This window comes from Nesoenas mayeri, assembly GCF_963082525.1.
Source record: "Nesoenas mayeri genome assembly, chromosome: 3".
NCBI lineage: Eukaryota > Metazoa > Chordata > Aves > Columbiformes > Columbidae > Nesoenas > Nesoenas mayeri.
Genome location: NC_137544.1, coordinates 71,444,814 through 71,469,329, shown reverse-complemented (window position 1 = coordinate 71,469,329; position 24,516 = coordinate 71,444,814). Strand labels below are relative to the sequence as shown.

The 24,516-nt window shown below is 36.7% G+C and overlaps 1 protein-coding gene across 1 annotated transcript in view; it reads left to right on the top strand.

Annotated features, from left to right (window-relative positions):
• PRKN (parkin RBR E3 ubiquitin protein ligase) overlaps positions 1 to 24,516 on the top strand; it is a gene marked incomplete at both ends in the record, with an annotated part of 576,161 nt that overhangs the window by 92,747 nt on the left and 458,898 nt on the right. Inside the window, 1 exon segment of the mRNA XM_080341443.1 lies at positions 5,260 to 5,500. Within this exon segment, the coding sequence (XP_080197569.1) occupies positions 5,260 to 5,500 (241 nt within the window).

Genomic DNA, 24,516 nt, shown 5'->3' with positions numbered 1-24,516 from the left:
GTAGAAAAACTTGGCAAGAAACAGCTTATTACCTTATGTCTCAAAGAAGGCAAGGTTTTAATTGATACTGTGTCTAGTTACTCTCAGTGTCACTGTTACCTGCTGAACTGGAACCTCCCATATACTCCTTCCTTCATTTGTTGCAGAAGTCTGTCTTTGGAACTCTAATAGTAGTCCTTAATATGATACTAGTTTTTTGATTTACAAAGCAATTAATGCTTTTTCATAGCAATTTTTTTTATATCTTTCCTTTTATTCTATTTCTTTGGCATGGGCAATATTTAAACTACTGTAAGCACTGAATAGGAATAGATTATAAAAAATAGGTGACAAGTGAAGGGTTTTCTGCTTTTTTATCATGTTTATTTGCATAAATAATTTCAATAATACATCTGTTTTTCCTTCTAGGTGTTGCTTGGCACTCACATCTTCTGAATACTAAACAAATACAGTATTGTATAACTCTGAAATGTTGAAGAGGTGAAGTCAAATATAGATGTATTCCATGGCATCATAAAATAGCAAGTAGTTTCTGATTGCTGGAATTTAACTGCTGAGTGATCTGTGTAATTTAGGCCCAGTGGTGCAGTGGCTTTTTTCCCTTGTCCCATGTGGAGCAATATTTCATTCGCTGCGACTCAGCATACAGAATTCACACAAATGGAAGGTGATATCAGATCAGGGTGCTGATTTCATTCATTATTCTGACAGTGGTTAATTTTCCCTTCTTATTTGCACTTGTCATGACCTGCAGCAGAGTCTCTGAGCCCAAAACCACATTTTTTCTTTCTTTCTTTCTTTCTGTATCAGATAGTTATATAAAAGGTGTTAAGTCTTCTTGAAAATCTTGCTTCCCATTTCTCTCCCGTGATGGCTCAACATAATGTGAATACTATATTTGAATTTGTTATTTTAGATAATCTCTACTTTCAGATTCATTTATTTCAGCTTTTGCTCATAATAGTGGTTTTTTTGTTGTGGTTGCTTTCTTCTTGCTTTTTTGAGTCATTTTTCTGTGATCATGGAATGAAAATGGTATTGTTGTTCTTCCCATTGATTTCCTTTCTGTGTCTGCTGCTTTTGAAACTTGGTCTTTGTCCTTGTTTTGTGAGAAGGTTAGAGCAATAGTAGAGTGAGGCTTGGTGGGCTTATTTTTCTCTCTTATGGGAGCTTCCTTATACTTTTTTTCATCTTTAGAAAGTCCCCTTTAATGTCCCTTTATACTGTCCATGGGAAAAGATTTTTCCAATAAAGGTGTGTGTCATCTGCACTTTTACATGCGTCCTACTGTTTTAAAGAGGTGTATTGTGCTATAGGTATTTCAGAGAGCTTTTTTTATTATTTCATTCATTCTGCAGATTAATGAGACAAAAATGTTCCCTGTATTTTCCCATCTGATATTGAAATGCAACACAGTTAAGACAAAGCCTAACTAGAAAGCCAATATTTTGATTCTTGTTAATCACTCCTAGAAGATTAAAATACTTTTTTCTTGAGCATTTACCTTGTGTAAATCTCTTACTGAGTGGTATCAGGCAGCCTATTATCTGCTTAATCTAACTAGGCAGCAATTAGGCAAACTGTTATTGTTTATACTGTATAGGCCCCAGGGGCTCATGCGCAAAGATGTGGCTCTTCAAATAATAGCAAAAGTATGAACTGGATCTTAGGTTGTGGATTGTGAACAACTGCTTTTTGACTTTGATAGGCAATAAAAAACCCCAAATACCTAAAAAAAAACAACTGGTGGCTCACATGAAATAAAAATATTTCTAATTCTTTTCCAAGACAAAACACCACAAGAAATTATCTTTTTTTACCTTCAAATCCAAAGCTTCAAATTCAGACTATTCTCTGCTCTAGTCTTTCTCTAAATAAAACTTTTCAAAATAAAGTGTATTGCACTTCAGAAAACATGACTTCTCTAGTGGGCAATATATTTGTTAGATGGAGAACACTTCTTTCGGTATTGATGTTACTATAAAAATATGTTGTCAAAAAGATATCAAGCAGAAACGTGTCAGAACAAGAGGATTTCAGAGTTACTGAAACGGTCATCTTTCTGCTCTTCATAATCTAGCTCAGTCTCCCAAAGTGACCTTCTAGTTAGCCCACAGCTGACAACAACAGACGATGTTGTCAAATTCAACTTGAGAATTCAGAAAAAAAGTCTGAAAGCAAAACATTTGAATGAAAAAAAAGTTTTAATTTCTTCTTCTATGAACTAATTTTCCCAAGTTGACCAAACCCCATTATCTGTAAAGAACCAGTCCTTCATACTGGATTTCATCAGTTCTGGATCTTCTCAGCTCCCTTTTGCTTTAGTGTAAAGAGATACTTCATAATCTACAATATATACACTTGCACTATTTCCCTTTGGAATATGGATCACAGGCATTAATTTGGATCAACAGATAAGACAAGACAATATCTCTAGAATCATTAATAATAGATATTTTCAAAATAAATGTTTCCTGAGGCATAAAACAAACACATGAAGACAATGAAAGTGACATTGACATAAACAATTGTATTTTAGATTTGTGTTAGAATCGTAACCTAAGGCAAAACTAAACATTGGTGATATTCTCACCCAGGTTTCTTCACAATTGATCACACACCTTTTTTTTTTTTCTTATACTGTCTTCTCTGTTTCTTACTAAGATTGAGAATTACTTTCCTTCTTTAAACACAAGCCAAATTCAATTCAAGTGTAGTCAGAAACATTAAAAATATGATGGTTTGGGATTCCATGTTTATTTCTGTGACTTCCATATCAAATATACTCAGTTTCAACAAATCAAAGGATGTTGTTTATTTTTCCTAGCTGCTATCTTTCACAGTTTATCCTGAGGTCTGCTAGTTAAGTTTTCCTGTTTCTACAACCTATATTATCATCATCAGTAGTGATCTCAATGTTCCAAAGTTTGTTCTTGTTTTTGATAAAGAGATGCAAGAAAGCTGAGATACAGTGTGTTCACCTGCCCTTTTAAAATGAAAACCTTTATTAAGTGAAATCCAGGAATGTGCTATTGCTGTGGTCATATGGATGTGTAATTGCCCAAAGTGCAAATTTTACATCTTTTTTTCTTAAGCACACGGTTCTTGACATTTTTGGAGAGAGAACAGTACCTAAAATTGGTCTCTATTTTGCCAGCCCTTACTTTGTTTCTAGGCTAACCCCATACCCTCCAGTCTTCACAAAAAACTGGAAAGGAGCCTGTACTTTTTTAAAGATCAATGAATTCAAACCATGCAGGCCAGCTCAATACAGAGTGGTTGAAAAAGGTTGTGTTTTTGTGGGGGCATTTTGTTTGATTTAAGCAGCCTTTGCCATCCTTCTCATTCTCTCTACTATGCCATCTCCCAAGTGAGACTGCGGTGTAGCACCGAGCTGTGAACTGGATCAGGGAACTGATGCAAATTTTCAAAAGAAGCAAACTGAGAAGGATAGTAGATGCTGAGAAGAAAATAAAGACAGCACAGTGTTTGCTTAGGCAAGCAAAACTGCCAGTAGAGAGGCTCGTTAAAATATGGATTGACTGATTGAGTGTTAATGAAGGAAATTATTAAGCTATTTAAATGTGTCTTGTGAAAACATTATGAGCAACAAGTTGGACAAAAAAAAAAAAAAAGGAGAACTGTAATATCAACATAATATTTTAAAGTTGAATTCTAATAACTGCTTTGTGTGACTATTATTACTGCAGTGTCTTTGTTCTGAAAAATCTCTGCTGGCTGATTACTTCTTCAATGTGGAAAGAGTGCATTATTAAAAGTTCCTTTAAAAAGAAAAACACACAGATTTTTGTCTTTTAGAAGTACATTACATAAGAAAGGAAGGGTGGAGGGGGAAATACTGAGAAATGACACAAGAGAATGAAGGAAACCCACTAAACAGAAATTAGATTGGAGGAAAAAAAGTGGGAGAAGAGAAAGTGAGATAATAACAAGAATATAAACAGCACTAAAGTATCTGTAACGGAATCTTTTGCAATTAAAAATGCATGTAATAATTTCAAATGCAAACTAAAAATGTAAAGTCTTATGTGGATAATGAGACAAATTATTCTGAATTCACTTTCTTTTCTTCCCAAATATAATCACCCATCTATTGGTGATTACAGACATTTCAGTGCAGATATGACCAACCTAATGATGTTGCAAAGAGGTAGAAAATTATTTTCTTGAGGGAAATTCAAACAATTTTGTGTGTAGGTTGATGCTTATCTGTGGTTCATTCATTACACTGGAAAACGAGGTGTAGATCTCCTGGACTTATTGCCTCAAAAAGAACATTTTTTTCTTGCAAGGTGTGATGTGGAAAGATTAATACAAGTCTTTCTTTCATTATTGATAATTCATCTAAAAGCTCAATGATTTCTAATTATAAGATAAGATTTTGTTTTCCTATTCTGCATTTGGAAAATGCTGAAAAAACATGAATTCTGTCCTGATTTGTCATGGATAAAGCTTTCATAAGATCCTTATTCAGCCTGCTTTTTTCTTTGATATAAGATCTGGAAAGACTGTCTAAGAATCACCTTTGGTGAGAACTGAGAAAGAGGAAATACCTACATATATGTGAGGCCTCTTGGTCTAATGGATAGCAATCCTTTTGTTTTACCAGGAAAGATCTTCCACAAGCTTTCTCTAATTCTGAACACAACAGTTTCATGTCATCTTTTGGAAGAATGAGAAATGCATACGGAGTCTGCATCTAAAGCCAGCTTTAGATTTAAAATTACATTAGGGACAAGAAATAAGTATCAGTCTTCATCAGTAGCATCGTCTTGCCTGTTTCTTTTTGCAAAGATACTTTCAAGTAGCTTGGTCATGAACTCTCTGTGGTTGTCAAATATTACTCTAATTTGCTACATGAAGACTATGTACCATCAGCATTATCTGTACAAAAACATTTTATGTACTGAATCTTCTTAGCACTTGATTTAATAGTGCTCCTTCTGGAGCTTTTCCTTTGTGCAATAAACTAGACTTATTTAGAGCTGTTGGCTCTGATCCACCATTTCCTTGTTAAGTATTTAGAATCTGTAAGTGTTTTGACCCTTTTGCCAATGCAAGTAGTCCTAATTCCAGCAATTTACACTTGTCACTTTGCTTTAAACTCCATTACCACACACTGAATTTCTACACAAAATGGCTTGGAGACCATTTAACAAATAACAAATTGGAGATAGAGGGATTTTGTCCGTCATGTCACAATTAATTATTTATCGAGATTTTTATTTTGTGTTGCAGAATTGTGACCTGGCCCAGCAAAGTATTGTTCATGTTGTTCAGAGTCCACAGAAGAACACTCAGAATAAGGATGAGACAGAAGATTACCATGCTGGAGGTGTTCTAAAAGCTTTGGAAAGACAACCTGAAAGTCTAACCCGTGTAGATCTCGGCACCAGCATCCTCCCATCACTCTCTGCAGGGCTGGCTGTTATTCTTGATACTACAAGTCCCGGCATTTCTCATCCCGCTGAAAAATCAGGTAAATCAGGTATTTGGTACATTTTAATACACAGATCTGAATATTTGTCTGTTATTTTTCTCAGGATGAACAGTTCTCTACCACAGGAAAAGCAAACAAACAACTAAACAAAAATCAAACAAACACAAAATCACCACATGGTTTATTTTAGTTATTAAACAAAAATACAACTATATTGAGAGGTGATAAGCATCTGATGTGTCTTCTAGCAAAATAATTCTGCTTAGTGGATAAACAGTGATTTCTTGTGTTGTTCCTGTCTCTAACTTCTATTATGCTAATATTTTCACAAATTATTATAAGCTGGCAAAAACCCCAAAGGTCTATGAGAAGGCAGAAAATAGTCTCTGTAAAATTTTCATAACAGAAGTTTCCTTAACTAGAATGTTAGGAAGCATATGCATTGGAAATGTGTCCAGTCCAAATATGTTGTAATGTTTTCATATCCATACATTTTATAAACCACATTTCTATACAATAGACTTATTATTTATAATAACATAGCTGACACAAAATATTATAATTCTTATGATGGATTTTAGTAGCTCTTCATGCGCCAAATTATTACTGAGAACCTCTTCTCTTCTTCATGAAAAGATACAACCTGTAACGAGACATCACTCTGTGCAGCAACAGAGTCTGAGTTGTGATTTGTTTTAATAGTCCATCAGAGATTTCTTTTTAGAAAGAACAGTACACAAATAGCCTTTAAAATACAATACAGAAGACAATACCAAACATATAGGTCCAAAGTACACAATATACTTTGTGAATATGACAGAGATAGCTCTGTGAGTAACCTGACCACAGAAATCATCATGCTTAACATAATGGCTACTAAAACTATTAAAATAACTTCTGGAGAATTTCCTAAGTAATTCATGCAGAAAATACACAATTCATGGGAGGGTCACAGAAGTGTTCCACAACTGACTTGATCAACCTCTTACTGCCAGCTAATGATGAATGAGTGCAGTTTAGGAACAAATTAGGACCCAGCTTAATGATCCACATCTCCCAATCTGAATGAATAATGAGATAAGAGAGGTGCATTCAGATTTAAATCTGGTGAGCTATGGACAGGGTTTCAGGCTTACTCTCAGAAGCAAGGCAATGGTGTGAACTTTTTAATCCTACTACTTATTTATTTTTCTGTTACTGTACATGGTATGTACAGGGCTTTAATAGTTGTGATTAACTTTACAGAGTAGTTTATATATGTGTAAGGCTTTCTGAAATTTGACGAGTGGTGTGTTTTTCCTCAGATGGCAAACTCTTTGAAGCTAAGAACAAACCAATAGACATCTTCTGTTGCAGCAAATATTTTCATTGCACAATGACAACTGTTACTTATGTTCTGGTTTTAATGTACAATATGTGTTTGTCCATGAGAAAATCAGAGGTTTGAAAGTCATTAACAGGCTGAAAAAAGTATGAAAACTGATTAAATAATCTCTGCATCAAAGATTTCCATGTTTACTGTCTTTGCAGACAAAAGTAATAGAAATGTCCTTTTTTTTATTGTTGTTTTTTTCTGTATACAAGTAACACCTTGTGTGATTTCTAATGAACATGTGAAAAAATCTCAGCAGAGGACTGTCATCCTGCCTTACCCCCACCTACTCCTGTCCAATGTCTGGGACAAAGTGTGTTGATAATCAAGGTCTAAGCAAATAAACTATGTTCCACATTGGCTGCATATCAGTAAATACAGTTATAGGGTGAAGGCATTTTGGCCTAAGAAACAGTGAATCTGGAAAACATAAGAGTTTGTATGGCTCATCAGCTGAATATGAGAATGTGTAATGATGCCAGGTCCAAGAAACCTTTGGAAGTAAAACAGAAAACACTGAGTGGAACAGAGAGTATGGTTGTTCTCTGCTTTTGACACTTCCATAACTAAAACTGCAATGTAACACACTTTTTGATGTTGAAACTTCAGGAAAGCAACTGAAAATATTAGAAGGTTCAGGAGAAGAGTCAAAAGAATCCTACAAAAGCTCAGCTTATATATGTTAGTATAATCTTGTGGTATCCATGGGAGTGGAAATTTGGTAACAGGGGAGTCTTAGGTCTCACAAGCTATTTGGGGATTTAAGCTTTCATTATCAAGAAAATGAAAGCCAGCAAATATAAATACCACACGTATTTTAACTTGCTAGGAAATCAACCACTGACACAAGTTATCCTGGCTTATAATGAATTTTCTGTATTTGGCAATTTGAATATTAGGACATTCAATGTAGGACTTTTTTTTTGTGAAATGTATGTCCAGCAGCAGGGATTGGACTTGAACCTAGAAGTAATATGAACTGTGCCAGGCAGGAGGTCAGAGTACAGAATCACGTTGCTTACCTCTCTAAATATATTTATTAATATTAGCTCTTCATGTCAAGCAAATTTGTAATTTCAAAAAAATACCAAGTTAGTTTGACAGCCTCTGTTTTCTGTAAGCTGGCATTAATGTTATTATCTATTTAAGTCCCTCTTTAATCCATCATCAGTTGTTTGAAATGGTTTGTCTGAAGTGATCGTTCCCCTGTACTCGGTGCTGCTGAGGCTGCACCTTGAATCCTGTGTTCAGTTTTGGGCCCCTCACTATGAGAAAGTCATTGAGGTGCTGTAGAGAGTTCCGAGAAGGGCAACAAAGCTGTGGGGGCCTGGAGCACAAGTCTGATGAGCAGCAGCTGAGGGAACTGGGGCTGTTTAGCCTGGAGAAAAGGAGGCTGAGGGGAGACCTTGTCGCTGTCTACAACTACCTGAAAGGAGGTTGTAGCATGGAGGGTGTTGGTCTCTCCTCCCAAGTAGCAAGTGATAGGATGAGAGGGAATGGTCTCCTGTTGTGCCAGGGGAGATTTAGATTGGGTATTACGAAAAAATTCTTCACAGAAGGTGTTGTCAGGCATTGGATCAGGGTGCCCAGGGAAGTGGTTGAGCCACCTACCCTGGAGGTGTTTAGAAGGTGTATGGATGAGGTTCTTAAGGACATGGTTTAGTGGTGGACTTGGCAGTGCTAGGTTAACAGCTGGACTTGATGATCTTAAAGGTCTTTTCCAACCTAGATGATTAGATATGGTCATCACTATTTAGGTCTTTTTCTTTTTGACTTTTAAATAGTGCTTATGTGATCTGTTCCCTAGAATATCCCAGTGTTCTTTAGCTAGCCTTTTAAAAGTGCTTGCATGCAAGTTGTCTCTGTTTTCTTGTCTTTCCATGTTCCTCTTTTCTCAGAAGAGTAAATAAGTTACTGGTATGTATTGACTTAGGTGTACCAAACTGTAAATTCTAGCAAAAATAGAGACTGATTCTTTTTTACCTACTTAGGAAATGCTGTACCAAAACTTAATGCATGTTAAAACCTCTTGTCCTTACACATAACACAAATACGAGTTAGGGCTGAGGTTTTTGTCATTAGGAAAAACCTCAGTATTGCCAGTGCTGAAAAGCATGATGTGATGAGCTAGTTCCCGGTCTGTATAAGTCTGATATGTGAATGACACAGACAAAAACTTTTAGAAGGGAAAGTCGCATTTTAAGAGTTTGGGTAGTCAGAACTGTGCAGAGATCCAAGGGAAGCTCTGATAAAAAAAAAACAAAAACAAAAACAAAACCAGTTTTATTGGGGTTCTTGCTGACATCGTATATGGGGATATAGCGGAAGATTTGGCGAGGAGGTTAGTTAAATGTAAATACTCTCAAGAGACTTGCACCTGTCTGTAGAAAAAGCACATATATCACACTAATTGTTTTACTGACCTTGTGTGCTTGATGAGTAGAACCTCTGTGTTAGATACCATAGGCCTGTGAGAAACTCTGGGCACCTTATCACTATGTCTGAGATTCCTGCTTTGTTGTGAGAAAGAGCGGGAGGCTGCGCCTGCCTGAAGCCTTGAAATACGGGTGAGCTCAGCAGGCCTGGTGATCTTCTACCAGGGCTGAATTGACCAGCGCCTGCGTCCCCGCTGGTGTCACCTCTGCCTGGGAGCTCAGGTGCTACTTCAGAGATCTGCCAGTAGAGAGGTAACTAAAATAAAACTTGCTCTTTGCAAATGCATCCGTGGCCTCTGGCTCTTCTTGCGATGTGCCTGCGTATGTGTACACACATGGTATGAATACTTTTTCAATAGTATTCTCTTGATTGTGTGTTAAAAATTTCCTGTGCTCTGTAATTGATGTTACATTTTATTATGATTCTTTTAATTAAATAGTCTAAAAGGATAAGAATTTTTGTGTTGTAATCAGTATAGAAGTGTTTTAAAATTACTTCACAGTTTTATAAAACTTATTATGTCAAATTAGTTCCAAATAGAGCAATGGTATGGTGTCCATCTTTACCTCCAGATTTTAATATGATGGTACTCCTATCCAGTACCAAACTGAGTCCAGCTTCAGCTTTTTCTTATCCCTTTTTGAGAATGCGATCAAAACATGAGCACTGATTCATCCAAAATGGCCTCCAGCACTGCAAGAACATCTCTACTGATACTCTGAGACATGAAGCTTTGTAAGTGTTCAGCAACTGCATCAGACACAACTAACACAACAATGAACTTATTTTCTCATGGCCTAATTTTGCTTCACTGTGTCACAAAACTAAATATCTAAGAATTTACTCTTCCCTTAGAAAAGGGAAAAGGAGGCTTAAAATTTCTCTCCTGACATTTAGCTGCATTTTTACATGGGAAATTAATCAGTATAAAGATTTTTTTCCCTTAGCATCTGTATGAATCATTTGTGGATGAATTAAAACATTAATTAATTAATGAATTGTACTTTAGGTCCACTGTATTGTAAATCAATATTCTGTGGAAGGGAAATCAGTAATCTGTATAATTTGTATTTAGTAATTAGGTCCTTTCTTCCCAGAGTTATCAAAATTTTGTTCTAACAACAAATGATCAGAGTGCTTACACTGACCTTTGTTAAATTTTCTGAAATATTAATACAACATTTAATGGTGGTTACATGGTTCTGATGGTAGTTCTTTTGACAGACATTAATTTGAATAAGATTCATATTGCTCTACAAGAAAAAATAATAAGTTACTTAATATGCAATCAATGTATTGTTTCAGTACACACATTCAAGTAACTAGTTAGGTTACTATGGTATTTTTGGATTTGGTGAACTGACAATTTACTTTTGTGTTAGGATTAAACTGCTTTTAATGTAAATGTGAATGCATTATGTAGCACAGTTTCATTTAGTCTACATTTGATTTAGAGTGTTTAAAATGCATTATTTTATGAACTTTATGAACTTTTAAATATGAAATGCAAAATCAATTTGAGGATCAATCTACATCCAGAAAAAGGAAGGAACTAATTAATCTTTTTAGAAAAAGATAACAAAGTACCAACTCAGCAATAATATACTGGTCCTGATTTTGGCAAATACTTTCTGGGAAGCCTGGTTGCACTTTTCTGTGCAGTGCACTGTAATTGTACTGTATATACAATTTTGTTTTAAACTTTAAAAAAACCTGCAAAATTCCTGCATGAACAACTCACCTTGTACTGATGGCTAGTTCCTGTACATTCCTAATCATTATCACTCTACATTCATTATTTAAACAAAGCTGTTAGTCTTTAGCTGTTAGACCTTTTATCCTAATTTTTCTGAGTTTACAGTATCACAGAATCACAGAATGTTAGGGGTTGGAAGGGACCTCAAAAAATCATCTAGTCCAATTCCCCTGCCGGAGCAGGAACACCTAGGTGAGGCTACACAGGAAGGTGTCCAGGCGGATTTTGAATGTGTCCAGAATAGGAGACTCCACAACCCCCCTGGGCAGCCTGTTCCAGTGCTCTGTTACCCTTACTGAGAAGAAGTTTCTTCTCAAATTTAAGTGGGACCTCTTGTGTTCCATTTTGAACCCATTACCCCTTGTCCTACCGTTGGTTGTCACCGAAAAGAGTACCACAGAGCTGATGTCATGTATGTTACACTGGTGCCTTACAGTCACAGAAATCAAGCTAATAAGACCTGAGAGCTCTTTGACAAGAGAAATTGGAACAAAGGCAGACTTGTCTTCCTTCCACTCCATCTTTCCTTTGCTCGTTTGATATTTTTATACTACTTGGCCCCATCCCGAAAAGGGATGCCCCTTACTGCTTACCTTGATTTTCATTTTGCCAGCTGCCTTTCATGGGTATTCCATACCTGCAAGGTGTTCTACACATTTGGAGTCCCTTGTGGTTGTTTACTTTTGTTTTACAATCTTTTCTCACCTGAATGCCTCCTGTGTGCAACTCCACACATCTTTGTCTCTCTGGTGTGGTCGCATTGCTCACACACTTAATGGAAGGTGCTTACGCATTGTGCCCAACTAGGTCATTGCAGTGTTACAATATGCTTTTCAGACATAACCATATTTTAAGTATTCTCATCAGAGGTCTGAAAATCCAGATGTGTACTAAGAGAAGATTGTGACCATAGCATTTGTATATGGTACAGTGAGATTACCTTTAATTTGAAATCAATCCTGCTGAGTATTTCCTATTTGTTGAATGAGAACTTCTTTAAAGTTTTGAATGAGTTTTCAAGCTTATTAGTAAATTTTGTATTACAGTTGTTCTCAAACTGTGATCCAGGTTTGAAGCTCTGAGATTGAGGAGGGTATTGATGACCCATTGAGATAATGATCACAGTGCTCTAGCTCCACTTACTTTTTTTCAGCTTCTAAAATACATTGCAATTGTGTCAGTATACGTTAAATTATCTCTCTTGATTAGTTGCTGGAGCTTCTTGGATTATGCTGTATAAGTCTGTTTGAAGGTAGAGAAAGGCGTGTCCGTGAAGCAAAGCTTCCCATTGAAAGTTATTCATAATATGATAATGTTTCTGAAACAAGACTCTTGTTTTTTGATGCACAGCAGAAAAGGGGTTTTCTGGATACAAGTCACATCTAAGTCACAAAAGAGCTATTATACAAGATCAAACCAATTATCTATCTAAATCTATTTCTCTTCTTCTTTTAATACTTACCTGTTCTGTATCCAATACTTCAAAAGAAAGAAAACATTCTTATTATATAATGCTATATTTTGAGAAAGAGTATTCTTTTTTTGGAAGTAATCACCTCTGTCTGATTATCCTTGGCGTCTGCTATCTGGGTAAGTTGACAAGAATGACAATGGCATTCTGTAATCTGACCTACATTGAAATCGCACTTCCTAAACAGTCTCCTATGTCAATTCAAGGGTTAATCAGAAAAGAGAGGGGAAGTTTTCAGCCCACCAATTAACTGTTTCTAATTCTGTCAAAATTTCTTTTGAAATGGTTAAACTTAAGAAAAATATTCTGGTTACTCTGCTTCCAGTAGGGTTCTGAAAATTTGTCATTACAATGTCCTTGGAAGTTTGCTCTTATGTATATTGTATCTTCTGTTAGGGTTATTAACCCTTGGTAACTCACTGCTGCAATGCTTCCAAGTTCTATATATAAAAATTGATATCCCCTCTTCACCTTCCAGCAACAGCAAAAAGTGATTTTATAAGACATTAGCATAATGGAACCTTTTCAATAAAATGATAAATTGAGCCCATTCCAGAAAACAGAGCACACACTTGGTAATTTATTGCAGTCGGTGCCATGCTAGAGACCTCATTCGTATCATATGCTTTTAACGCTGATGAGAATGGTGCCATTTCCCCACACCTTGCATGTCTGTGAAATTCATTTGAAAGGAGAAATGTGCTTTTCTAATAGAGCCAAAAGCACTTCTGGGAATGCTCGTCTTTATATGACATAATTATCTCTCATGAACGTTTCTAATTACTTTATTGTTTTTAAAGGCCCTTTCATGTTATTTGAAGCTGGTAACCGTTGCTGACTCTCCTGTGTCAAGGGGTGGGGTGGGAACACTGTTGTGTCCTTGGAACGTATTTTGATTGTTCATGGGTGACAGCATGCACAGGCTTTCTTCTGCTAATGCATCTCTTGCATCTTTATGCCACCAACTGGAGGTGGCATTTGTAGGTGGAAAATGTTCTGTGTTGATTAAACAAATCTATACATGCTAGATTTTCAAAAATAATGGTTGGCATGAATTAATTACCGATGCCACAGGGAAAAAGAGGAAAGTAACACTTAGGAAACACTGCTTGTATATAGCAACATAATAAAAGAGATGATAAGGTGATTCTTTTTTAACAGAAAGAGTCCAGTTATGGGGCACAAACAAGAAGGCGGCTTTGTTTAAAGTTCATTAAAAACCAGTAGTGCCTGGTAGTGTGCAGTGTGCAGCTTAGTGCTTGCACTACATGGCCTCTTCTATGAACTCTTACCACTAGAAATAAGAGAAATTGTCTTTACTCAAATCACGTGCTCGAGATTCATGAATGTCATTGGGAGTTCTGTGCACACAACAAGGACATTGGGAGAACAGACCTATTAGAAAGACTTCATGTACAGAATATAATTACATGCAACAGATAATAAATTCAGTTGATATTAGAAGATAAAAAATAGCCATACAAAACACATCCTGCTCCCTATAAAGACAAATAGGTTTAATGAGGCTGAATTTGAACTTCTGTGAAAGGTAGAGATATTGCATTTGGCAAGGGAAGACAGATTCTCTGATGTTTGGGGGTTTTTTTAAGAAAATAATGTTTGTGGTAGGAAAATAGATACTCAGTTTGAAAGATGTAATTCATATTGACAGAAAAGCAAAATTAAAGTCAGTGCATGCTCTTGCATTGCTCTGCCAAAAAGTCTTTAGAATTTTGCCATCAGCTTTGTTTCAGTGAATGTTTCACATTTTCACAGCTACCTGGGTGACTGTTGTTCGAGATGCCAAGGTAGTGGCCTTCATATCCATTCAGACTTCTCTTCAGAGGCTGCCAACAGGGATTTCAAGCTGTTTTGTTCATCTTTTGTGCCTCTGTTTTTTGTCTTTCTGTTTGTTTCTTTCTTTCTTTTAGAGAATATCCAACTATGGGAACTGAGATCCTATATCAGCTTTATGTGGATTTCCAAAAATCCTTCAGTGTAGGTTTTTTTTTTCCCCTGTTCTGAGGTACATTGAACCTTTTGCTTAAAACTTGCTCATCCTTCATGAGGCAAAGCCACCTACATTATGCCCAGCAATTAAGATTTTTTTTTTCCAGTTGGAACAGAATAAAGATGCACTCTGTGCAAACCATCATTGCCCTATGCAATTATTAAATATTTGCTATAGGCTTCTGGAATGACAGTGCTCTGTGGGATCTGTTAGCACTGGGCAGAAAGCTGAATTTAGGATAACAGCATTTGTGATCAAATTATGAAACTGACAGGAAAAAGAAAAATGTCTTCCTTGATCTGCCTTTAACTTACGAGACAGAACGATACAGTGACCTCTAAGTGAAGCTGTCTGGAATATTTCTGAGCTGCAGCATCATTTCTTTGTACGACTACTGTGTTGAAGTCACATTTTCTTTAGTGAGGTATCAAGGGTCTGGAAGTTCCTATTTAATGGTTAAGCTCAAAATTCAAAACAATCATTTTTGAATGCTAGTTCAAAAAGCCATGTATATTTGTATTCACTGATACACCTGAAACTGTATCTTACAATCTTATCTGTACTGTTGGCATCTGCACAGGGTCTTTGACCTTGAGAACATGTCAGCTTCTGATTTAGCAGTTATATCCATCTTCTGCCATAACCGGTATTTGCAGATGAATGCTTCAGATTTAGTTTTGACAGTCTGTCTATCTATACAAACTTCATCTTGAGCTAAGTATTTAAACATTAGCTTAAATTTTTTCTGATAGATAAGCCATTCTATTCTTTCTGAACAATAAAGTGTATTTTCCTGTTGTTTATGCAGATGATCAAGGCAACAGGTTTTCTGCCTGGAGACCCCCCCAAAAGGGTCTGCCCAAAGGGCAGTGTGGAATCATTATGAGCTGAAGCTCAAAGGTCTCATAGGCAGAATCATTCACCTTGGCAAAGCAAGGGAGCTCACTAGATGGTAGATACTATCACCTTAAATTTTCAAATGTCCTGAGACAACTCTAAGAGTTGCAAGGGTAGGAATAGTCTGTGTCACTGTTTCAGGGGCCACAATTATTATTTCCATGCTTCTTATCAAATAACAGACATAGATGCTCAGCAGGCTGTACAAGTAAATGTGTCAGTGATAATTACTATGATTCCATTTTCTGTGCATTTAACTTTAATGCAATGAATCTTGCTGCCTCTCAGTGAACCTGTGGACCGGGAATTCTGTTAGTTAATGCAGGGCTAGAGGGGTTTTTAGGTTCAGGGTCTTTGGGCTCAATTAGAAGTGCACTCTGTCTGCATGCCTTTCCTTCTTTTCCTGAAATACTTTGGTTTGCATTTTCCTTCCTCCATAGGAGGAAGTTAGGTCTTTGTGTGTGTAAAAAGTGAACACTCTACTATGTGTTACTTTAAATAGCTGCTGTTTACTGCCCATTGCTTAAATACTTTGGCCTGGTTCAAATAGCCTGGAAGGCCTGTATCCCTTCTTCCCAAACCTTTTTGCTAGATGGTTTAAAGAGATAAAGACACCTCTTGACTTAGGTTTATATTTTCAAAACTGTCTTCTAAAAGCCAAAGGGTGTTGCCACATATCCAGCATTTCACATTAGAGCATATATGAACACAGTATATGAAATTCTAAGTTGACTTAAAATCCATTCCCACTCTTCACAACATTGTCCTGGTACTGCATTATATGGAAAGTGATGCAATGACCGTACTATTATATTGTGGAAACAGAGCATGGTAAAGTGCCATTTTTACACAATGATTTCCATTTCTCTAGACAAGTCTTGAAGAGTGAGGTTGTCAACTAAGATAAATCTTGTCATTTCTTTAGAGGTAGTTAGGGATCTTCCTCAAAATACTACTTTTAATGAAATAATAAGTTACCTATATCATTAAATAGCGAGTTTTGGAAACTAGATAGTTCACATTTGAAGTGTTGGTACTGGTGTTTTCTGAAGTGAAAAATGTTGTATGAACTGAGTTATAGGTACGTCTTTCCCAAGCTGTTTTCCTGCTCCCTGTTGTTTCTAAGAGAAGTAAATCGTCTTTAAGATTTGAGTTCTGTGGGAGTTTCAGAGTGCAGAACCTGATATGCGGGGCATTGAAAATGAAAAGGCATACTGCAGATCAATCGAAAAGGCAGCTCCTGTGGTAAACTGTTATTGTGCAACGTTTTGTACCACACTGAAATATTTGTTAGAATAAAAACACTGGCAAGTTATTTAGTGCATTAATGGACAGTCCTGTTTTCAACTAGTCATTTATTTTTCTGCTAGAATAATGATGTAGTGCTTATTAAGGAAGAGGGAAGAACATGCAGGCTTAGCTGTAGTCATGAGTCAGATAAGCAGTTACTTGTCATTTTTCTTTATTTAAATGCACAATGATTATATACAGAATAGCTAAAAAAGAATATCTTTGACTTAGAGAGCTCTCTTGCCTTAAGTAGAGCACCAGTTACAAACAGAAATACTATGTTAACATTTTGGTAGGTGGCAGGATCAATAGGCCAGCTGAAGTGCATCTATACGAATTCACTCTGCATGGGCAACAAACAGGAGGAGTTAAGGAGAATCTTCACCCTGTGGTGGATGCGGGGGAAGCATAGTGACAGGGTATGAGGGAAAGGCTGAGGTGCTGAATGCCTTCTCTGCCTCAGTCTTTAATAGTAAGACCAGTTGTGCTCCAGGTACACAGCCCCCTGAGCCAGAAGACAGGGATGGGCCCTGTTCATTCCCAGAATGAAGCCCAAATAATCCAAGGGGAAATGTTTAGTGACCTGCTACACCACTTGGACACCCACAAGTCTATGGGGCCAGATGGGATCCATCCAAGTGTACTGAAGGAGCTGGCCAAGGTGATCATGAAGCCACTTTCAATCATTTATCAGCAATCCTGGATAACTGGGGAGGTCCCAGTTGGCTGCAATTTGCCAGAGGTGATGCCCATCTACAAGAGGGGCCAGAAGGATGATCTGGGGAATTACAGACCTGTCAATCTGACCTTGGTGCTGGGGAAGGTTATGGAGCTGATCATCCTGACTGCCATCACATGACACATACTAGACAATCAAGCAATCAGGCCCATTTAGCATGGGTGTATGAAAGGCAGTTCCTGCTAGACCAACCTGATCTCCTTCTATGACAAGGTGGCCTGCTTAGTGGATGAGGGAAAGGCTGTGGATGTTGTGTACTTAGATTTCATTAAAGCCTTTGACACCATATCTCACAGCATTCTCCTGGAGAAACTGGCAGCTCATGGCCTGGGTGGGTGTACTCTGCGATGGATAAAGAACTGGCTGGAGGGCCGGACCCAAAGAGTTGTGGTGAACGGAGCCAAATCCAGTTGGCAGCCAGTCACGAGTGGTGTTCTCCAGGGCTCAGTAGTGGCGCCAGTTCTCTTTAATCTCTTTATCAATGATCTAGATGAGGAGATTGTGTGTACCCTTGGTAATTTTGCATATGCCACCAAATTGGGTGGGAGTGTTGATCTACTGGAGGGTAGAAGGGCCATACAGAGGGATCTGGACCAGCTGGATCAATGGGTGGAGGACAACTGGATGAGGTTCAACAAGGCCAAGTGCCGAGTCCTGCGCTTGGGTCACAACAACCCCAGGCAGCACTATAGGAAGAATGGCGGGAAAGCTGCCTGGCAGAGAGGGATCTGGGGGTGTTGATTGACAGACAGCTGAACATGAGTCAGCAGTGTGCCCAGGTGGCCAAAAAGGCCAACAGCATCCTGGCTTGTATCAGGAATAGTGTGGCCTGCAGGACTAGGGAAGTTATAACATAGTTTTAAGGAACAGAAACAACATTGGAAGAACTCATTTAAAAAAAAAAAAAAAAATCAAGTTGCATTCCAATTAATTTTATAGCTTTAAGTTTTGAATAATTTGATTTATAATGTATAATTTATACAATGATCTTCCTTTTGCAATAGTTGATAAATGTCACTTTATAAACATTTATTTAGTATTTTTTAAAGCTTTGTGTTAGATTTTGAACACCTCAGTTTATTTGAGTGTAAATGCATGTGTGCGTATGTGTCTAACCAGAGTATCTTTAATCTGCTTTTCATTTGTGCATACATCTGCTGTCTACTTTTTCTGATAGTTGTCACTTAGTCTCTCATGCAAGAGATTGGTGAAGAGGAAAAAGAGAAGTTCATCTAAATTCTGGCTTGTAATACAACCTCAAAACATAAATTTCACTTATTTCCATTTACAGAAATGTCCCTTTGATCAGTTTTATAATACATTCTCTGTCTCTAAATATAAGCAAGACATTTTGCTTGCAATCATGACTATGCAAATCTTTTCATAAATAAATTCCATGTGTACATTGTATACTTTTTTATCTATGACAAACATCTGTTCTTTACAAATAATATGGTTTGACAAATCCAGATTCTTGCTAAATGTAGAGGCTGGGAGTTTGGATTATTTTGAGATTTGCAAATCTCAGAGATCTTTGTAGTCTCTGTGACCACCAATTTTTACAGTTAGCCAAAGTGTTTTACAGATGCTGATTTCTTAAAGTGGAAAGGTTTTTTTGAGAAGTAACTTGGGTTGAAGTTACTTTCTGTTATTTTTATTATAACATTTGTGTTGAAGTGTTGTATTGCTAACATGAACTTTTGGTAAGGCCACTCCCAAATAAAGTTCTTTAATTATGCTGAAATATTCTATGTCTTGATGCTAGGTATAATCTCACTTTACCTTATTTGCCTTGTAGTAAAAAAATTATGTGAAAGTAAGCTGATTGCATTCAAAATTGGAGCTTCTTAGGAGTGCAGCTATCCATATAGTCCCTATATAGAATGACATGCTTCTTAGCTTTCACCATAATAAGATCTACTGTCATTCCAACTAAATATATATACACTTATGAATGAGATGGATGATTAAGACAAAAGCATTTCTGGCTCAAAAAGATCTAGCTCTTTGATTTCATTTTTAGTTCATCAAAGACAGGTGAATTTGTAACATCGTTTATCATGGTCTGTCTATTCAAGCTCTGACACTACTGTCATCTAGTATGCAGCAGCCCGTGTGAAATCACAAACACTTTCTTACACTTTTTAAACGATATATATTGGCATCCTCATTGAAAATTGCCAATACTTCTGTCTGCTCTCTGTTCTAGATTCTTATTTTTCTTATTTTTTTGTAGTTCTTCTCTGACATAATAGAGCAATTTAGTTTTATGTATCCTGTTAGGTAGAATATTCCTTTCCCTCATCATTCTTTCTTTATTGTGTGCCTTTTCTTCAGAGTTAAAACATAAGTGATTTCTTCATTGTTAATTTCCTCTAGTATTTTTATAACTCTTTGATCAAGTCTCTGGCTCTCATCTCCAACACTCAGCTTCTCTGCTTATGCAAAATATGTCTTTGATAGTATGCCTGTTACTCCATCATCTTGTTCAAAATCAAGAAGGCACAGTGCTGCTGTCTGATTTGTTTTCTATGTTATGGAAGGAGCTAGTTTGACTGGCAACTACCTATGTTCATTCTACTCCTGCTACTGCTACTGTCCCTAAATTTTTCCTACATCTATACCCATCTCTGACATTTTCTGCCCTCTGTTTTCCCTGGCAGTATCTCTTCATATGTGTGACTTCAATATTTTAATTTGGTTCAGTTAATATAATTATTTTTAAAAGATTTTTATCTGCATGTTTTACCTGTGCAACTTTTTTTCACCACTAGGGCTCAGTTCTGTGTCTTCTGTTCCCCTTTCTCCTGCTGTTGCCATTTCCCTACTGTCATTTTAAAAATTTGCAGAAAATGAGTGAAAACTGAATGTTCATTTGAATTAACTTATTAGAAATCTGAAAGGGAATCTACAGTAATGAAAAATTTAGTATAGGTAACGAATATCAGTGTTTAACTGCCCTGGACCTGATCGGCCCACAGTCTGTACCAGCTGACCCCATGTAGAGACCATTAATATTTTCCTACCTGTGTGGGGTCTGTAGAACTGTGGATGAGACAGGGATTTCTCAAATCTTCCCAGAGTTCCAAAGTTTTTCTCATTTCTGCTGAGAATAGACATAGAACAGTGGAATCATCAATTCGTATAAATGTATGAAACTTAAAGTGTTCATTCCCATCTTTTCTAACTATTGCTGTAGCATCTAACATTTTTCACTGATGCTTTTGAACCTGAGAAGGTGCATGTCGAATATTCAGCTGTTGCAAAATTACTGGTGTTCTGTATGTTCAACCACTGAAATTGGCCATTACTACCAGTGATTTCATATATGTTTCTGTATGTTGAGTAGAGTCTCTTTGAAAATGCCTCTGAATATCAAAAAAAGTATTCAAAAGAATAATATTTCACTATAAAAGTAGTCTTTAGAAAAGTAAAACAAAAAAAAATAGTTGGACGTTACTCTTTTGAATGCACAAGGGATCAGAATTCATAAAAAGACTGAAACCATTAGCAAAAGAAAATGAAGAACATTTTTTAAACAGCATTGACATACAAGTTATGATCATTTTGTAATCAACATGGAGACACTAAATACTTTATACTACTGTGGGAGAAATGTTCTTCAGAAAATTAAGGTGTGGTGCAGAACACAAACAGCTTTTAAGGCTTGAGGTGACAGCTTGAAATTCAAAAACAGGCAAGGGAGCTAAAAGAAAAGGCATAAATATTTATAATCTAGTAGTTTAAACTCTTAAGACTTGTGCAAAAGCCTGTTGTAATTTAATCGCTAAAGTGTCTGCTACAACAGAGCCAAATATCTTCACTATTTGGGGATTCTTATGGATAAAACCAAGAGCATAAATACCTATGCTTGAAAAAAACAAATTTGGAAATTATTTGGTAAAGACTCATGGGTCAGGATTATTTGATGGGCAGGAACATGGAATGTCCCAGCAGAGGGCACAGTCAGGGTTGCACAGAAGGATGGTCCCATGTCTTTCCTGTTGCAGCCCAGAGTTTGGAATAGGTTGGACCACTGGATCTGTGATTGTGGGGCAAGCCACAGTCGTTCTGAAGGGACCCAGCACACAGTGAAATGCTGTAACAGATTACTTCCATTTCTTTCTCACATGAAATACAATCAAATATTCCTTTAGCATAGTACCCTCTGGGCAGTCCATAGATTCTCCCAGGAGCTTATATACATCAGTCTGGTAATATTTTCTGGGATGCTGTCCCACTTTGGGTCACTTTCTCTATGGCTCTTATGATTTTGTAGATCTCTATGATATTCCTGTTTAACTGACGACTTTTTGGGCCGCAAAGTCATAGTGTATTTAAGTGATTGTGGCATGGATGCCATTGATTACCCATTCCCCCTTTTTTGTGTGTTTGTAGTTGTAACATATCGTACTCTGAGATGGAAAGGGTAGAATTGCACATGTTGTTGAAAATGGAGCACACCATAGATTTTTACAGTGTTCGTACAGCACTGTTTTCTGTTTTTTTTCCTTTCTTTTCTCCTTGTTTTTTTTTTCTCTCTATTCGTCCTTTAATAATTCCTAGCATCCAATTTACTTTTTCAATTGCTACTGAACATTGAGCTGACATTTTCCTTGAACTGTCTATTATAACCCCAAGATCTTGTTTCTGCATAGTAATAACTAGTCAAGACCATCACTGTTTGCGTAAAATTATTTTTCCCATGTACATTACCTTACATTTATCTACAATGAATTTCATTTTTCATTCTATTATCAGACACTCAGTATCCTGCATTCTTCAGTGTTTTTTTTCCAGTTGGCCTTCATTTTTGCTACCCTGAATAAAATCAGCAAACTTTGTCATTTCACTATTCATTTGTCTTTTTCTGATAGTGAATACTCCAGTCCTAGCCCATTTTCCTTTTGGGACTGCACTGAGAAAAATATCATCTTTTCCTGACCTTTGTTTCCAGTGATTTAACTAGTTATTTGGCCACAAGGGAATTTTCATTTTTATTCAGTAGAAGGGTAATTTCTATTAAAAAACTGCTGAGGAAGGTTTTGTAATGTTTTAGTACTTTGAATAACTTAATTGTCTTCCATAAACTTTGCTAGCTCACTATTTGTTCCTTGTGTGCTCTGAAGAATAAACTTTTCCAGAATATTTTGTAACAGAGTAACAGACTTCGTAACAAAACTAACAGTTGTTGCTGCTTGTTATGGGCTTTTCATAGTTACTCATAATTGCTACTGATGTATTAGCTTACCTATATTCAGACTTATGAAGTCGTGCTCAAGTGAATCTGCTGCTCATACTGAAGGCTACGCTGCAGGATCTGTGCCACCCATGCTTGGTTTTCTGGAGCAGCTTCTCTTCCCCTTGTGTGCTTAGGCTTAAATCCAGAAGTCACTGCCTCCAGCTAGAAATAAGCCAGTTCCAGACAGTTGTTATCACTTCAGGTCACACTCAGTCCCTTCAGCGAGGTAAAAAGCAGCTCAGGGGGCTGTTTTGTGGGGAATGTTATGGGTGGTGCAAAGTAATTTCCCCATGCACAAGGAACAGCTTTTCAGGGAGACCTTTTGATACCCTTAGTTTTGAATGCCTCTCTTGTGTGTCATTTGCCAAGTTTGCAGCAGTCTCATTAAATTGGGGTGCGTTTTTGGTTTGTTTGTTGGGTTTTTTTTCCCCATGTTTTGCTGTCTGGCAGAATAATCACTTCTTCTCCCCCACCCCGCCTTCCCCCTCCTCTTTTTACTGTTTTCACTCCTTATTGTTAAGTGTTAGAGTTTGCTCCTGTGTCTGAAAAATCAGAGAGCAAACTGAAGGAGGAAAGAGTATATATTGCTAGAAGTAAGAGAAAGGTGACATTTATATAGAGGTGAGAAAAAGGAATGAGAAAGAGTAAAAGTAATTACAGAAATTAACTGGGTAACAAGATAATGAAGGAAGAATTTGGTTAAAATATGAAAGTGAAGGTAAATGATGCTGGAGCTCAGAAAAGAGAAGCAGAATATTCTTTCATGATAAAGGCTGACAAAGTCTGTTATTTTTTTTTTCTCCAACCCATTCTAAATTCCAGAAATTTAAAATAGATCAAACACTATTAATTTTGCATTTTTTTAATTAATAGAAGCCTCCAGTTATTTTTGCATACATTTTTTTTTTCACCAAGAAGGTAAAAGTTAAAAAGATAAATGTCCCCAATATTGTCTTTGTCAAGTACTTCTGATATTCCACCTCTTATGCAGGCATTGCACCCTTTTCAGTCAAATTCTAACTCTGCAAATCATATTTCAGTCTCAAGAAAATGAATTGTGTTTGTTTTTTTTTAAGGTTTAGTCTACTTGATAGTGTTATCTGTACTGCAAAATACCTCATGAGTTTGTGTTCAGAGCATCACAAAGTGGGATTCATCTCACCTGATTTTAGAGGTTTGCAATGTAGATGTCTCTACCAGACCTAGTAGTCCCAAATCCCCACAACAGAGAGAAAAAGACCCTTTTAGGCACAATTTATCTGACATATTTATATCTTTTTTTTATATCTAGTTTAAGATGGATAGAATCAAACCATAAAAGTCCCCTTTTTTTCTCACTAGAATATAGCACAACCAGTTCAGATGAATCTAGCTGTCAAATAAATGCCATTCTCATGGTCTAAATTAGATAGGTGTCATAAAGAATAAGCATCATCATCAACAGGTTGGAAAGTTTTATAAGTATGCCCATTTATATGCCCATCTATGTATATGTGTTTGTGCTCTGTGAAATCTTTGCAGGTAAAGATTTAAAAAAGCAAAAATTAAAGGCAGAACCTATCAGTTGTGTTTTTGGAAAATGAATGGGATCTTTTAAGTCATGTCTCCTTTCTAGATGCAGAAAGTGCATCCTCCACACTTTAAAAAAAAAAATTAGCTTTATGTGGAAGTTTTCACTGCTTTGAGACTACTGGGCTTATACTGCAGATGTTTTTCTTCCTACTGTGCTGAATCAAGCGAAGTCCTTAAATTGAAGACAGTTGGAAAAATACTTTTGTTTGTTCACTTCTAACTGTAAGTTTTTCATAATGTGGGTGCAAATTGCTGAAATGGTCTGAGAC